General features: G+C 36.5%; 1 protein-coding gene across 1 annotated transcript; it reads left to right on the top strand.

Moving 5' to 3' along the window:
- The first annotated feature begins 2,347 nt into the window (after positions 1–2,347).
- On the top strand, positions 2,348–17,374 carry LOC132308011 (centromere/kinetochore protein zw10 homolog). Its single transcript, XM_059805954.1, has 14 exons — positions 2,348–3,077; positions 3,607–3,744; positions 4,000–4,173; positions 5,322–5,483; positions 12,343–12,573; positions 12,653–12,802; positions 13,160–13,252; positions 13,617–13,712; positions 15,475–15,603; positions 15,712–15,789; positions 15,887–16,045; positions 16,127–16,280; positions 16,388–16,470; positions 17,036–17,374. Exons 1-14 carry the CDS (start codon positions 2,517–2,519, stop codon positions 17,117–17,119), a joined length of 2,292 nt encoding a protein of 763 aa, XP_059661937.1. The 5' UTR covers positions 2,348–2,516; the 3' UTR covers positions 17,120–17,374.
- The last annotated feature ends 42 nt before the right edge of the window (positions 17,375–17,416 follow it).

Here is a 17,416-nt window from a genome sequence, read left to right as displayed (position 1 = left end):
CCTTGTCCATCTACCAAATAAATGTCATTTGTATCTAAATAATTAGTGAAACAGTTATTCAAATCACACACAATGTTATAAAGGTAAAATGTTTAATTAATATATATATATATATATATATATATATATATATATATTTCTCCACAGTTATACAATTATTTAATAAATGTTTAATTAATATTTTTATTTATTAAATGGTACTGTTTAGGCATTTGATGAACAATGAAAACCTACCCACAATTTTTGATGGATTTGCAGAAACATGAACATTTCAGGTTCTTGTGTCTTCCTTATTTATGCTATTTTCTATGATGGTAGTTTTTGTAATGATTGTTAGAACACCAATTATTCAAGTTAATTTATGTAAGAACTACAGAAACATGATGGGGTTGTGATAATTTTTTACATTATGCTAAAATATCTGACTTGTAGAAACAAGCTCTTCTGCTATTGTGTTGAATTGTGTATTCAAGTATCTGTGATCAGGCCTGTCATCCTTAGATTTTTAACCTATGCTCTGTTCGTGGTCAGAACAGTTTAGCGTTTCATAAAGCACTCTCAGAGCAACCTAAGGATCCTTTGGTAGTCGCTGCATTTAGCCTTGCCGTCCACAATGGTGGAGATATGTCGGAAGCCTTAAATATAACGAACAGTATCTCCAGAGCACATGATGACATCTTAAGTTAATTTATTAGAACCTCATAATCTAAATTCTGATGCACTGGTGGATGAGGTTATGAACAGTATCTCCAGAGCACATGTGTTATATCTATTATTTTAAGTTAATTTATAAGATAATATAGAAATCCTATATTGTAGATTATTTAAAGTTCATATGCAGCATAGCAAACAGTAGATTAACATCCGATTTCAAAATTTTCACCTTGCATCAATAGCAATATATATATATATATAACACATGAATCAAATCTACTTGTAAATTTTGTCGATCTATATATATGTATAGAGAAGAGAAAGTGCAAGAGAGAGTTTCTTACCTGCGTGAGAGAGATCGCTGGAGAGAGATCGCTAAAGAGAGTTCAACGTGAAGAAAAAATTTGTTTCTTGATAGGGTTTTGCGTGAGACGAGATGTGTATAGGGTTTATTTTTTAATTTTTGGGAAGGATAATCATGTAATTTAATAACTCCACTTGTTTTCTCTCTTGTCTTCTGCCCAAATTTGGACGGATGAAAATTTATAAAGAAGGAGGAATAAGCCATCCCTCCTATTATCCTTTCTCTCCATGTCTCCTTCCTACCGAACGAAGGAATTTTGTTCCTTCCCTCCTATTTTCCTTTCACCCCTCTTCCTTCCTTCCTACCGAACAGAGCCTAAGGGCCAGTTTGGTTGAGAAGAAATGAAAGGAAAAGAAAAGAAAAGAAATGGAGAAATACGGAGTTTTGTGTTTGGTATAAACGTTTAGAAGTAAAAAAGAGGAAATGGAAGGATTTTGAGGGATATGTTTAAAGCTTGAATAGTTATTTTGTTGTCCCTCTAAAAATTAAAGGAAATGGAAAGAAAGGAAGGGAAGTGGCAGCATTTTTAATGAAATTTTTAGCATATCAAATTTGCCCTTATATTTATAAAAGACAAGAACCATGGAAAATGTTATATTGGTAAATTCATTAAAATAGTTTTGTTTTTTTTTTTTTGTTTTTTTTTTTTTCAAACATGATTATTATCATTTTCTTCATTAGTCAACCAAACACGATAAATAGCTCACACTATCCTCTCATTTCATTTCATTTCTTTTCTCTCGTAACTAATGTTATCCATTCTTTTCTTTCCACTTTACCAAATATAGCCTAAAATATACTCCGCGTACCACTTTTATCCCTATTTGAAAATGTGTGTAAAAAACACCCTTAATATTTTTCGATCATTTTACAAAATTATTTAATTTTATATATTTTATAAAATAGTTCGAGTAATTTAGTCAACTTGGGATTTAAATTTGTTAGAGAATCTATTTGCACCAAATTAAAACTTTATGATTATTTTTTTTTATGAGGGATATGATATGCAGTGTCTTTACATTTAAATTTTTATATGAGTATTTAAATTTGTTAGAGGGACCCTAAAAAGTAGACTCACAAAAATAAATAAATTTGAATATTTTAGTTTTGGTTGAACTGAACTCGTCCTCAAGACAAAAAGAGTTGGTTTATTAGATTTAGTGAATAAAAATAATAAATAAATAAATTAGCTTATTTTGATATTAATGTTGTGGAGAAATGGACCACAAGTCCAAACTAGCCCGTGGATAATGCAAATCAAAGGTCACATAATGGACATGGATGTTCAGAACTTCAGTGTTTTGGGCCTTGCGGTCCTTGTCTAACTTAAGTTTTGAAAGCCCATCTTCACGGCCTAACGTAATATCCTAATAGCAAAACGTTCCCGGCGTAAATTAGCTTCCACCGCCGATTTCCGGCACTCCCAACTCTGCTTCTAGTATTCTCTCTCCAAAATTCTTCATTTTTCTAGAGAGAGAGAGAGTCCAGATCATCATCAATGGACGTACTCTTCAACTCAATCGACGTCCGAGATCTCCTCTCATCCCACGACCTCGACGACTCCTCCCCACTGTCAGCACCCGATCTCCGCCTCGTCATCGATCGCCTCCAAGTCCGTTCCCTCCATATCAAGTCCAAGGTCCAGAGCTACATTCTCTCTCATCACCAGGACTTCGCTTCGCTCTTCGCCCAATGTTCCGACGCCGTTTCGAGATCCGAACAGATATCGGGCCAAGTATCCGACCTCCTCGGGCTCATCTCGGACCACTCGGTCGACGTCGAGATCAGAGACGTAGTGGCGGAGATCGGGAGGAAGCGGAAGGAGGCCAAGGAGAAGAAGGAATTGTTGGAGTTGGTGAGGGCAATTGTGGAATTGAGCGAAAAGTTGGCGCGTGCTAAGGCGGAGATGAGGGCGGGTAGGGTGATTGAGGCGGCGGAGGCCATGACGGGGTTGAAAGCAGCGTTGCGGATGCGTGATGAGGCGGCAGCGACAACGGAGGAGAGAGAGCCAATGGTGTATGCTTTGTTGAGGAAGGAGTGGACGGAGTGCTTTGAGGAGGTAAGATGGACTAGTCTCTTGTGTGGTTGCTGAGAAAACTGAGGAAAACAAATTTTTTGAAGATTTTTTGCATAATTTGTTGTTTAATTTATCTATAAGCCAAATGATTGTACACCACCAGGTTTTTTGCCTACTGAAAGAATGACAAATTCAGTTAAAAATAACTATTAAGTATCTGAGCAAACTGAGAAGAAGGGAAGAAAATTTGTTGAGAGAAATGTTTGAAGATTTATATTTTTTAGTGGCTTGTTTAAGTTTGAAGATTTATATTTTTTAGTGGCTTGTTTAAACATGGAATGATTGAACTTAATGTGGACGAGTTAATGTGCTTGAAGTAATTGAATCAATTGCTTTTTCAACCAAATGAATGGAAGAATTTGATGTTTTAAATTCTTTTTCTTTTGTTCTTTTCCTTTTGTCAAGCAACTGAATGTTTTTACATTGTTTTTTGGTCAATTTTGAGTTATTTATTGGTGATTTTTATTGAGTTTGTGATTGTCTTTTAGATGAATTGGATTTGGGTTTGTAGATACAAGAAGTGCTTGTGAGGTTTATGGGGAATGCTGTGCGGTTTGAGCAGAAAAGTAATGCAGTTCGAGTAAAGTATCGGGGGAGTATAAACAAAACTGATGGGATTGAGCTTCATACGGTATTGAAAGCAATGGATGTAAGTCATAGGATTGTGTTCTTTCTACTTCAATTAAGTTGGATTTTGAATTCTTCTGGCAGGATTTTTGCATTTATGTTTGAAACAGGAAATACGGGTAAAAACTTTGAATCTTGGAGTAGAGGCGTATGAACTAAACACGCCCTGCCCCATATAGAGAAACACCTACTGATTTTGGAATTTCGTATTTAACTTGCTTTTGGAAGCTCAGATCTAAGTGATGATTTCACTTTTTGTGATTTGGGTTTGATGTAGGTGGTCGGAATTCTAGATTATGGGATTGGTAAAGTAGCAGACTTGATGATTAAATATGTCGTCACTCTGGCAGTTAATAGTAGATCTCCTTCTTCATTCGTGGAGGAAACAAATCATGACTCAGGACATTTGACCGATGCTGTTCTGAAGATAGTCCCTTCTTCTGATCCTGAGGTAAATCTTGTGATTGATGTTATACCAATTCTGTTTGGAGTCTTGACTGAAAGCTGTAGTTATATAAATAAAAAAATCCTAATAGTAGGGCATGCAAAGCAAATGAAATACCAAATTCTTCTTGGTTAACACTTTATTAACTGCCAAGCAAGAATAAGCACATGCTAAGCAACATCAATTATTTGTTCTGAATCTTCTAATACATAATTTTCTGAGACATAATAAGTATTTTACTTCTCACGTTTTAAATTTGTGTATGTGGTCCCTAGCCTAGCTGAATAGGTACTAGTTAAGAAGTTCTAAACTCTAATCCAATTGTTATTCTTCTAAGATTCTGAGATAGAAAGGTAATTGTTAATAGTTTTAAACTCTCTCATGGAGCTCCAATATCTCTAATTAAATTGTTTCATTCGTGCAAAATGAACTTCAAACTTTGAGTTTACCTGTACAGTATTTGTACTGATATATGCTACACATGTTATTCTCCTTTAAAACCTTTTGTTATGTGATAAGTCTCATACATTCAATCCTTAACTCAGCGTTTTCTTGATTAAGTTTGACATGAGATTGAACTACAGACATTATACAAAATCTATGTGATTGGAGACACTGGTCTATGAGCATAACCTCCTGCTTTTACATAGTCCCTTATGAAATGTATTTAGTGTGGATGCAAGCCACAGCATTGCATTTGTTATGCAAACTCGATCATGGAAGATGGGAATGCAAAGAGCTTGTTTCTTCCACTCACAATTTTGTTGAATATAGAATTAATGGTGGACCTTCAGTGTCTATGTTATATCAATTTATTTAACTTGCTAAAATGATATGTTCAGACACAACTTTTGTGAAAATTAGAATCCATAAGTTCTTTTCTAGAGTATCCTGAAGTGGGAAGATTCTGGTCGAATATTTAATTTATGGCTCAGGTATCTTTGGACTTAGATGGATTTTGTATCTGAAAATTTATTGTTCTAGTGTACGCTTTCTTGATTTCTCCAAAGTGGTGCTGGTTGCACTATAGTACAATGTATGGAACAAAATGATCCTCGTGTTATGAACTTATGATGCTATTAGTATGTCGACTGCCTTAAATGCTTTGCTCTTGGATTTGCTAACGGCATCTGCAATTTTTGTTGTACTTTTAGATTGAAAATGTTGATGCCGGAAAGATCTATTCAGCAATTATTCAGGCCATTAAGTTTATCTACAATTCAATTTGTTTTCAAAATGGTCATTGGATGCGATGTTTTGGAAGATTGATGTGGCCTAGGATGTCAGAGTTGATTATCTCCAATATCCTTTCTAAGGTTTGTTTTCCAAGTATTTTATTGGACTCACTAGGTTTTCCTATACTTCACAGTTTTGTCTCAATCTGGTGAATAAATTTTTATTACTTGAATTAATTATTTAATCTTCCTTTTTTACCAAAATAATAATAATAATAATAATAATAAATAAATAAATAAATAAATGGTTACTGAATAATCGATTAGAATTTTGAGCATTTTGTGTATGATTATTTGTGGTTGATTCAGCTAAAAAAGAAAATTCCGTTGTGCTTTTATATTTTTGTGATGTTATTGCTTTAGAATAGATTTGTCAGATTTGATTATGATGTTATTGCTTTTTTTCATAAGCAAATATAAGGTTGTCATGCAGCTCATACTTATCCCTGGTAACAAACTGTTACTTTCAAACAAGAATCTTATTGTATCATTTTAAGAGATTAAATAAATAAAAGTGATAAAATCAGTCAAAATAATCCAACCCAAACATTATCTTACTGTTCTTGTCTTTTCAGCATTGATGACAATCCGTGTTCTAGGGTGTAAATTTCTGTAAAGCATGCTTAATATATGTGTTCAACAGTACTTATCAAAAAAAATATATATTTATATGTGTGTCCTACAGTAGGAAAACCTTTTCATAACCAAGAAAATATATTGCTAATTGTCGTACAACCACACCGTCCAATCCACAAAAGGATGGACCATTTACGTGACAGTGTACCATTGCAAATTATGGGAAGGGTTGGGTATTGGAAATTTGTTACCTTAGAAATTATTCTGAAAGTTGTATGAGCAAATTCCAAAATGGATAAACAGGTTATGTGGTTTAGACTTAAAGAGAGGCTAATAGGTTTTCAACTTGTTCTTTATTCATTTGTTAATTTTAATTAAATCACTTAGCCACACAACGATTAAAACACAGAACACAAAATGAAATCAGTAAATTAAGGGCAAATTTCAATGTGAAGGACCTAAATGGGGAACTATCATGAGACCTGTTACAGAGCTCAACAATGCACTATGTAAGAGAAAAAGTTCAACTTTACCAGCCAATTCAGACTCCACTCTCTAAGTTTAGTAGCTCTTTGATGTACTTTCTGTTTAGTGTCCCCATTAGTCGACACAGCTCAATCAGAAGTAGGTTATATCATTTAGCTTATGATAAGTTTCTTCTGTAGTAAATTGTCATGTTTTACTAAGAAGATACAATTGCAGCTTCTTCTTCTTCTTCTTCTTCACCATTTTGAGAAGTTCCTTCTGTAATTAGTGGAGTAAACATTGTCATGTTTTACTAAGAAATTACAGTATTCGGCTTCTAGTTCTAAAGAAGTTTCAGGTAGTTTGTTTGGGAACATAGTTTTCATTTTTCTTGTGAGACCAGTTGTCAGTCAGGACCAGATTGATTGGTTAATTTTACTTCATTGGTTTGTCAACATGGAAGCTTAAATTACTGCTGCCACCCACCTTTACCATTGTGTAAGCAGTAATATTGCTTGTTGCATATGTGATTCACTTATGGCTGTGCTGTATTACAAAGAAACTGCTATACATAAAAGGGTTTATATACAAAGACAAGAAAGGCCTATTTGCATAATGGCCATGAGCTCTATATACAATTACAATCTGATCCCAACATAAATATACATCTACATGTAAATGTTGTAACACTCCCCCTCAAGCTCGAGAATATATATCATATAATCCCAGCTTGGAACATATCACCTTTAACTGATTATGACCAAGAGCCTTAGTAAACATATCAGCTAATTGATCTTCAGACTTCACAAATGGAGTAGAAATGTTCCCACTCAATATTCTCTCTCGAATGAAGTGGCAATCAACTTCAATATGCTTGGTTCTTTCATGAAATACCGGATTGAATGCAATGTGAACAGCTGTTTGGTTATCACAGAACAATGGAATAGGACTCTTGACTATTAACCCAAGTTCCTCAAGAAAATGTTGTATCCACGTTAACTCACTAGAGGTATGGGCTATCGCACTGCACTCTGCTTCAACGTTAGACCGTGCTACCAATGTTTGCTTTTTACTTTTCCATGTAACAAGATTTCCACCTACAAATGTGCAGTAGCCTATACTAGATCTCCTATCTAAGGGAGAACCAGCCCAGTCAGCATCTGTGAAACCTTCCACCCTAAGATGTCCATTTGATTTATATAGCAACCTAAAACCTGGAGCTTGCTTGAGGTATCGAATAATTCGAAGAACTGCATTCCAATGTGGCATCTTAGGAGATCCCATGAATTGACTTACAGCACTAACTGCATATGAGATATTCGGTCGAGTGATAGTGAGATAAATTAATTTCCCAACAAGACGTTGATATCTGCCAGGATCATCAAATAGATCACCTTCATCTGACAAAAGTTTTGTATTTGGATCCATAGGAGCATAAACTGGACGACCACCCAACATACATGTTTTTTCTAATAAATCCAACACATATTTTCTTTGAGATAAACTTATACCTTCCTTGGATCTAGCAACTTCAATACCCAAGAAATATCTGAGTTGACCCAAGTCTTTAGTGTGGAACTGATTTTGTAGAAACAACTTCAATTTAACTATACCTTCAGAATCATCAACTGTGATCACAATGTCATCTACATATACCACAAGGAAAATGAAACTAGCTTTAGTGTGCTGGTGAAACACCGAATGGTCTATCTGGCATCTTTTAAGACCAAATGCTAATGCTGCCTTAGAGAACCTGCCAAACCAAGTCTTTGGAGATTGCTTCAATCCATACAGGGCCTTCTGAAGGCGACAAACGGTATGACGATACTCCCCCTGAGCAACAAACCCAGGTGGTTGCTCCATATAAACTTCTTCAACTAAGTCACCATATAAGAAATTATTTTTCACATCTAATTGAAACAATGGCTAGGCAACAATGGAAATAAGGACCCGGATACAAGAAATCTTTGCAACAGGGGAAAAGGTCTCAACATAATCAACACCATAAGTTTGGGTGTGCCCCTTTGCGACAAGACGAGCCTTCAAATGCTTAATAGACCCATCATGAAGGTATTTGACAGTGTAGACCCACTTACAACCAACCGGTTTGGAACCAGGAGGTAAGGGAGCAAGATCCTATGTCCCATTACGATGAAGAGCATCCATTTCATCAACCATTGCTTTGCGCCAATCGGAATTAAAAAGGGCATCCTGCAAAGTCTTGGGTAGGGGTGCACAAAAGAACCGTAGAACCGGAACCAAAATTTCGGTTCTCATGGTTCCGGTTCCGGTTCCTAAAATGAGAAACCGTTGAGATTAGGTTCGGTTCCGGTTCCGGTTCCGGTCTCACTGTTTGGTTCCGGAACCGAACCGAACCGATATATATATATATATTATATTTGATTATATTATTAAATATTAGTAACCCTATTTCTAAAGCTTTAAAACAAAATATTTTAGGGCAAATCATTTTAGCCTCCCCAACTCCAAGCGCCTCCATCTCTATTCTCGTTCTTTACTCTGAACTTGCCCTCTCTCTCTCTGCAACTGTAAACTACAAAATCTACAAGAATCAGAAGTTCAAAACCCATATATTTCAGATCTAGAAAATCTACAAGAATCAGAAGTTCAAAACCCATATATTTTAGATCTGTCTGCAAGAAGTTCAAAAAATCAAAACCCATATCTTTCAGTTTCCACCGCCCGTTGTTTCAGTTCGGGTTCGCCGCCGTTCGCAAGCTTCAGCCGTTGTCTCTCAACTCTCAAGCTTGCCCCTTTCTCTCTCTGTGAGACTGCTAACTTGTATGTATGGGTTTTGTTTTAATTTTTTTTCTAAATCAACTATCAAGGTCTATAATTCTTGATTTTGTGTATTCTTGTTTTGTATATCAAGGTCTGTAATGTGGCCAGAGATTTGTGTTTGTGTATGCATATATATATATATATATATATATATATATCAAGGTTTGTAATTCTTGATTTTGTGTATTCTTGTTTTGTATATCAAGGTTTGTAATTATTGTGGCCAGAGATTTGCGAAGTTGATTCAGACAGTCAATGGTTCCTTGGAACCGAACTGGAACCAAACCGTGCGGTTCAGTTCCAGATCTCAACGGTTCGGTTCCGGTTCCATTTTTAAGGAACCGTTAAGATCGGTTTCGGTTCCGATTCCGTCAGGAACCGAACTGAACCGTGTGCACCCCTAGTCTTGGGAATAACAGTAACAGATAATGTGGATAAAAAACAGGATAAAGAGGGTGAAACATGATTATATGAGACAAAATTAGAAATGGGATGTGCAGTAACACAAGAACGAATACCTTTACGGAGGGCAATAGGAAGATCATCAGCAGGAGAAGGAACCTCAATAGAAGTAGACAATTGGGGTGGGGTTGCCTGTGATCGTCGACCATACACTTGTAGTGGTCGTGGTGTGACAGACTCTAATGAAGTAGACACAACCGGTAGCGGAAGCAACAGATCAGTATTTAAAGATGAACCACGGGCAGAGAAGGAAGGAGTGTCCTCAAAAAAGGTAACATCCATACACATAAAAGCACAACGAGTGTTAGGATCCCAACATTAATAACCTTTTTGAGTCTTAGAGTACCCACTAAAGACACACTTAATGGCACGAGGAGACAATTTATCAGTGCCAGGACGTAATATGTGAGCAAAGCGCACACACACAAAAACACGAGGAGTAAATGCAAATAACGGTCGATTAGGAAAAACAACAGAATAAGGGCATTTCTAGTTAAGAACGGAAGATGGCATACGATTAATTAAATAGCAAGCAATTAAAACAGTATCGCCCCAAAATGGCTTTGGAAGATGCATATGGATTATTAAAGTCTGAGCTATTTCAATTAAATGCCTATTTTTCCGTTCTGCTACGTCATTTTGTTGAGGAGTATAAGAATAAGAAGTTTGGTGCAAAATACCACGAGAGTCACAAAATGTAGAAATAGCACCTTTTACATATTCCATAGCATTATCAGATTGTAAAATTTTTGTAACACAGCCAAATTGGACATCAACAAAGGTAACAAAATATGAAAACCCTAAATTACTCACATGACGCACAGGACCCCAAATGTCAGTATGTACCAATTCAAATAAAGAAGACCGGCGATTATCAACTCAGGGAGGAAACGAGACTCCATGGTGCTTGCCTAATTGACACGACTCACATTCTAAAGTAGACACTAACCCAAGAGAAGGAATGGCAGACTTCAAGTACCTTAAGGATGCATGACCCAACCAATAATGCCACTGTTGGGCATTGGCTGAAGCTTATGAATGGAGAGCAGTACCACTAGTAGACGACTGACAATCCAAGTAATAAAGACCATTTTTCGCAAAACCACCACCAATTGTCAACTTCGTTTTGAGATCCTAAAAGACACAAAAATGAGTGATAAAAGGTTACAGAACAGTTGAGTGCCTGAGTGGGCTTGCTCCCTGATATTAAATTGAAAGGAAACTCAGGAACCAATTGCACAGAAGATAACAAAATGGAAGAAGTGAGGCGAATGGTACCCTGCCCAGTAATGGGACGAGTCCTACTATCAGCGAGAGTAACAAAAGTAGGAGAAGTAACCTTATGAAAATCAAAAAATAAGGATTCATTACCCGTCAGATGGGTAGATGCACTAGAGTCAAGAATCGAAGGAGAAGATGAAGATGGAAAGTGTGAAAAACATGCAATGTTACCTGATTAGGCGAAGGAAACAACACCGTCAACAGTTCCGGCTTGTGCCGAGTTAACTAATGAATTGAACTCGGCTCTGGACAGTGTGACACTATCAGTACTAGAAAATTTTGACATTGGAGTTTTTTTATTTTTTATTTTTTAAAATAAATAAATGTGTTCCCAAATAAAACAAACTCCCGAGAAGCCTAAAGAGCCAAACAGGCCAGGAGACAACAGAGGAGAGGGAAACAAAGAATTGAACAGCAATTAAACAAGGGAAAAGGAGAAAGAAAGAACACACATATATATATATAAGGAACTCACAACCTGATGTGAAGAATGACTGAGAAGGCAAGACAGAAAACTGGACTGATTTCAGATCTCGTAAATGGGTCAACAGAACCGGGTTGAACCATAACCGAATCTCTGCAAACCTGGTTTTAGTAAACCAAGGTTGGGATAGCTTCACATCCATAGCCAAACACAGCTCTTCTTCTTCACTGTGAACGCCGACGAGGACCACAATCTGCTGCCGACAACAAACACACAAGGATCTGAGGTCAAGAATGGAGAATCGAGACCTCCACAAGGCGAAGCCCCAATCACAAACACGGTGAAGCCTCTGCAAATCTCTCAGCTACAGCAAAGAACCACACTCAGTTCCAAATGAAGAAGCATACCACAAAATAAGTCGCAAATGGCGATTAAACAACTAATCCACAGTTGGCGACAACAACACAGACGGTCGTCGATGAAGAAAACGGCCACAATCAGGAACCGCAACACTGGTTCGAAACTTCCGTCAACACTCGCAGTGACAACAGCCTCTGAAAATGGTGATGAAGATGATGACTGTTCTCTGCTTCGTTCTGGCTATCTGGGCAGTCCAAGAGCAGTGCTCAGTTGGGTGTGACCTTGGATGTCACCAAAGCCCTATCTCTTCCCTCTGCTTGCAGTGCTCTGATACCATGTGCAAGTTTACATGAGAGAGAGAACAGATGGAGGCGCAGCCCCTTTCTTTTTCATTACTTCAACCCCAGACATAAAAGGGTTTATATACAAAGACAAGAAAGGCCTATTTGCATAATGGCCACAAACTCTATATACAATTACAATCTGACCCCAACATAAATATATATCTACATCTAAATGTTGTACCAGTTTACTAATGTAGATTGAAATTTCTACAATTTCTGGTTTCAGGTTATCCCTGACGATGCTTCCAAACTTTCTGACTTTCAGAAAGTAGTAAACCTTACATCTGAATTTGAGACTAAGTTAAAGGAAATGATGTTCATTGCGCCTGATAACAAGGATGAAAGATTGAGCAATTTTGCAGACAATGTTGAGGTTCACTTTGCATCAAGGAAGAAAGTTGAGATCCTGGCGAAGGCGAGAAATTTGCTTCTACAATCTAACTTCAACCTTCCTCAAGTGAGTTTGATATGCTGTAACGCTGTATTTATGTAGTTATTTGGGATGTTTTTGGTTTGAATATTGAATCTTTCTGCAGGACTATACAGGGAAGGCTACTAAATTGAAGAATGATGGAAATGCTGAAAATTCTCCTGATGGTGTTGTTGACTTGCTTTTTTTGTCTGAGAGGTGCACAGTGTCTAAAGCAGCTTCTCAACTAATGGAACTAGTGCATCAAACCCTTAAGGTGTTTTATTATTATTTTATTTTTTTCCCGGAAGGTAACCCTTATACCTAAAGAAGAATATTCATCTTCCACCCAACAACCAACCCCCCCACACCCCCCCAAAATGGTGGAAATTTAGATATTTCTTTTCAATTTTTAGGTGCCTCTGCTATCTTTATATGTGTGTGTGTATAAATATACACGATCCTTACATTATTGCCCATGCATATAAGGAATTGGGTGATGCAAGTTTTTTTTATTTTTTTTCATTGGCAATGCAAGTTTGATGGGCATTCATTTTTACAGTGGTCTTATTATAACTGAGCAACGTTTGTACTATTTCTTGAGCAAGCAATTGAAATAACGCAACATGTGCAGGATGTTTGCTTGTCTTCGACAAGAGTGGCACTGCAATTCTATCATGCTGTTAGAGATGCTCTACTTCTTTATGGAGCTGTTATTCCTGTCAAGGTTAGTGAATGGCAGTTACATGCAGGAAAAAGAAAAAGAAACAAAAAAAAAAAAAAAAAATTAAAAAGGAGATAGAGAGAAAAGAAAGGTTCAGCTTGAGACATGATTTATGTTTATTCTAGACGTATTGCATATTGCTATTCATGCAATCTTCGTATGGCGAAAGAAACTTACTTTTCTACTATTTCTTGCTCTTTACTAGAGCTTTTTGATGATCTCTCTACTACCAAAAGGAAAAAAGAAAGATTATCTCTCTTAATTTTCAAAGCTTGAGTGAACCACCAGATGTGTTATATCTAAAAGTTTCATGCTGTAACTTATTCATGACTACGGTGGTAATCTATTTTTTTTTTTACTTGTGAAGCTAGAAAGGCAGCTTGATGGCATCAATCAGGTTGCTGGTCTAATTCACAACGACTGTCTTTATCTGTCTCAGGAAATTCTTGGGCTTGCATTTGAGGTATGGTTGTGTGATCTTATGCAATTAACTTATTTACATTGATACTTCTCTATATTATTGTGCATCCAGTCTATTATATTGGCTATTGGACTTAAATATTCTTGTTAGATTAGGAGGTCACCTCACATTTTGGTAAATGACATGTACAACATTTAACTCACCACATACACCTATTTCAGAATTTAAGGCTAGTAGCAGAAGTGTATTTTAGTCCTATCAGTATGGTTTCCTGAGTGGGTTCAGGCATATAAAACTTATGCTAAAATGGGGTTATGATGGGAATCAGGGTGTTTAGATAACTTAGATGAATCCTAAGCAGGTTTTTGTGTGTGAGTGGTCGTCTTTTTTTAATCTGTGTAAGTAAATGATTGCTTTTGAAATGTACAGTTTTTTAAATTCGGCCTTTTGGATTTGTTTTGACTTTTGCTCCTTCTTGTTACCTTTATATTATATTATTGTAAATTATGTTATAGGATTTATTAACCAATTACAATGAAGGAACATAAAAGAGAAATTTGTTGTTATAGTCAAATTTCAAGAACGGCATACCTTGCCTAATGTTGATGGTTAAATCCTGGTTATAAATTGCTTGGGTAGAAGTGTTATGGTAGTAACCTCAACTTAGACTGAGACCAAGGTTTAAGATTTTGAACTCTTAAACCAAACTATCAAATGTTTATAATATTTCTTTAGATTTTGCTTGGCTTTAGTCATGCTTGAAGTGAATTAATAAAACTGATTTATTGAAGAATAAAAATGATTGAACAATGACCTGGCAGACACACAGAGCTGATTCAACTTTTCTTTTATGCTTCATTTGGCATGATGGAAGCATAAGTGGACAGAATGGGGGATAGAAGGGATGGAAGATGCATCTCTAGTGAAGGAATGGTGTCCTTCCCTCTTTTTTTTTGGTTGGGTGGAAGGGAGGGGAAAGAGGTGACCCCTTTGATTGTTTGGTATGAGGGAAGGGAAGAGTTTATTTCTTTTCTACAATTATAACCTCCATTATCTAAATTAATACACAAACAAAGGTTGAACAAATTTTAATGAAGGGTAATTTTGTCATTTTACAATTTATACAATGGTTTTTGTGATGCTGTGGCCCAAATTTTGTTTTGGCCTAAGTCTCGTTGTGACCTGTTTTGACCCGAAAAATGGTGGGAAATTTGTTTGATATTTTCTATTGCAGGTCATGGACCCTGTTTAGTACTCACGTGCAGCCCGATATAAAAGGGCATTTAGGGTTTAGAGTGGGATAACAAGAGAAAACTAAAAACCACAGGAGAGAGAGAGAGAGAGAGAGTGTGTGCTAGGGTTTGGGGGCCGAAACTTGTAATATGTTGATTTTCGCATAGTGAAGTCTTTCGCTGGATCTTCACCGTGGACGGTCTTTGGCGAACCACGTAAATCTTTGTGTTCTTTGCGTGGCGTATTATTTTTTTCTATCGTGATTCTTGATTGTGTTCTTGGTTCGCAGTGTTTGTCGTAAAGTTTTCCTTCTTTTCCAACCTCCATTCCATCCCCTTTTAGGAGAATGAAAAATGGTGTGCCCGGACGGAAGCATCATCCCTCCATCGTTCCCTTCCCTCTTCCTCTCTCTCATACCAAAAAATAGTGACCTGCTCTATCCTTCTTTTCCTCCCTCCGTTCCTCTTCCTTCCTTCCTACCAAACAAAGGTTTAGTCATGGAATTGATCTGATTTGTCCTGCAATAGATAAACCTTTTGTAAGCTCATACAGGTGTACTCCACTGTTTCAGTATCGCTCAGACTTTCCAAGTTCCATCAAAGAGCTTGCTGTGTTTATTGATTTGGCTCCAAGATTCCAGTTTATGGCAGAAGAAATATTACAGAGACAGATTCAACTCGTCATTTATAACTTAAAGGAGGTATACTTGTTGAAATGTAAACATGGACCATATTTTCTTTTTACTCTTTTATTTATTTATTGCTAGGCTTCTTTGATTCATTACTCCGGAAATCTTGTGCTTTATTAGGCTATTGATGGTGCCGATGGATTTCAAAATACCCACCAATTGCAACACTATGGGTCTGCAAAGTTTAGCATAGATCAGGTAGCAATGATGTAAATTAATGGATGCATTTTTGTTAAAATTATTTTTTGCACCTTTTGTTCTTATCTGGGGATAGAAGTAACTGTTTCTTGATCAGGTTGTTTTCATCCTTGAGAAAGTACGTATGATTTGGGAGCCTCTTTTGCTTCCATTGACTTACAAGAGAAGTATGTGCATAGTTCTGGAGTCAGTTTTTTCTAGAATGACTAAAGATATACTCCTTTTAGATGACATGGCAGCGGAGGAAACATTGCAGGTGCAATCAATGAACTTTCGTTCGTAGTTTCTGTCCGTTGAAATTTTGATTATTAGAGGCTTACATGTTATTATGTTTCAGCTTCAAAGACTCATTCATTTGATGTTGGAGAACCAATCTTCTTTATTGGACTCACTGGTTGCTATCAACCAAACAGGGAAGTCGTCACAGGAGGGCTTTACGTACTCTATAGACAATCTCATTCCCTCCCTACGTAAATTACGCAGACTGTCAGGCATGATTCCTTGACACATTCTTTTGTGATATTTGATTGTGATTGTTTAACATAGTCGTTGATTTGCAATTAAAAAACTAACTCAAATTTACCTCTTTCTCACATAGATTTGTTGGACATGCCTTTAAAGTCTATTACAGCAGCTTGGGAAAGTGGAGAGCTGGTCAATTGTGGTTTTACATCATCTGAGGTACAATAAGATGGATAAGATGAATTTGAACACTTCCAGCCATTAGATTCACATACTCTATTCCATTTTGGTTAATTATATTGGCAATCAACTCGTAGATTTTTAAGCAGAAATCTTTATAATGTTCCATGTTGGTAAATCATAGTGATTGGACAGAGTTGCTTTTTTTTTTTTTTTTTTCCCTTTAATATTCAATGTTCCTCTGATATCTGCAACCCTTTTCTTTTCTTCAATGGCCATTTTCTTGTATAAATTTAACTACATGGTCGCAAATTTGAAGATTCAAAACCACATCTATTAATGATATTTGTTACCATTTTTCTGTCATATATATTTGATCCCTCTTCTATGAGATTGTCTTGTGGATGAAAAAATATTTTGTTCCCTGGGGGACTGACTATATAGTACCTCCGGCCATTGAAAACTCGCTATTTTCCTTGATGATATGAAATCATTACAGTACTCACTATTGGCTGGGGGTACCACATTGTTGGTTCCCCCCGGGTACCCAATAATTTATCCTTGTGGATTGATGTTTTATAACCTAAGCTGTTGACTTTTGCAGGTGGAAGATTTCATCAGAGCCATATTTACAGATTCACCTCTGAGGAAAGAATGCTTGTCAAGAATCGGAAATTCCTACTTTTAGAAGTTTCAAGGGCAGATATGACCCCTCCCCCCCTTCCCCCTTTTAAACCAGCAGGTCGAATTTGCCCGTTTCTTAGATTTTTTTTTCCCCGAACCAACTAACAAAAAGCAGATGCAACTCTCTCTAAAGTTTTTGTTTGTATTTCTGTATTTATAGAGTTGAACAGGAAAATCTTCTATCCAAGGCATCATTTTGTAAAATATGTGCTTGTAGTGACTTTGATGAAAAAAGAGGAAAGAGAAAAGTTGATTTTAACAGGAGATTGTAAAGGACTTCTAATATATATATATATATATT

Source organism: Cornus florida, unplaced genomic scaffold (assembly GCF_030987335.1).
Source record: "Cornus florida cultivar Cherokee Brave unplaced genomic scaffold, ASM3098733v1 CherokeeBrave_3.0.0_Hap2_Chr05, whole genome shotgun sequence".
In the NCBI taxonomy this organism is placed as follows: Eukaryota; Viridiplantae; Streptophyta; class Magnoliopsida; order Cornales; family Cornaceae; genus Cornus; species Cornus florida.
Note: the sequence above shows the minus strand (reverse complement) of the source record. Positions and strands in the feature narration are given on the sequence as shown.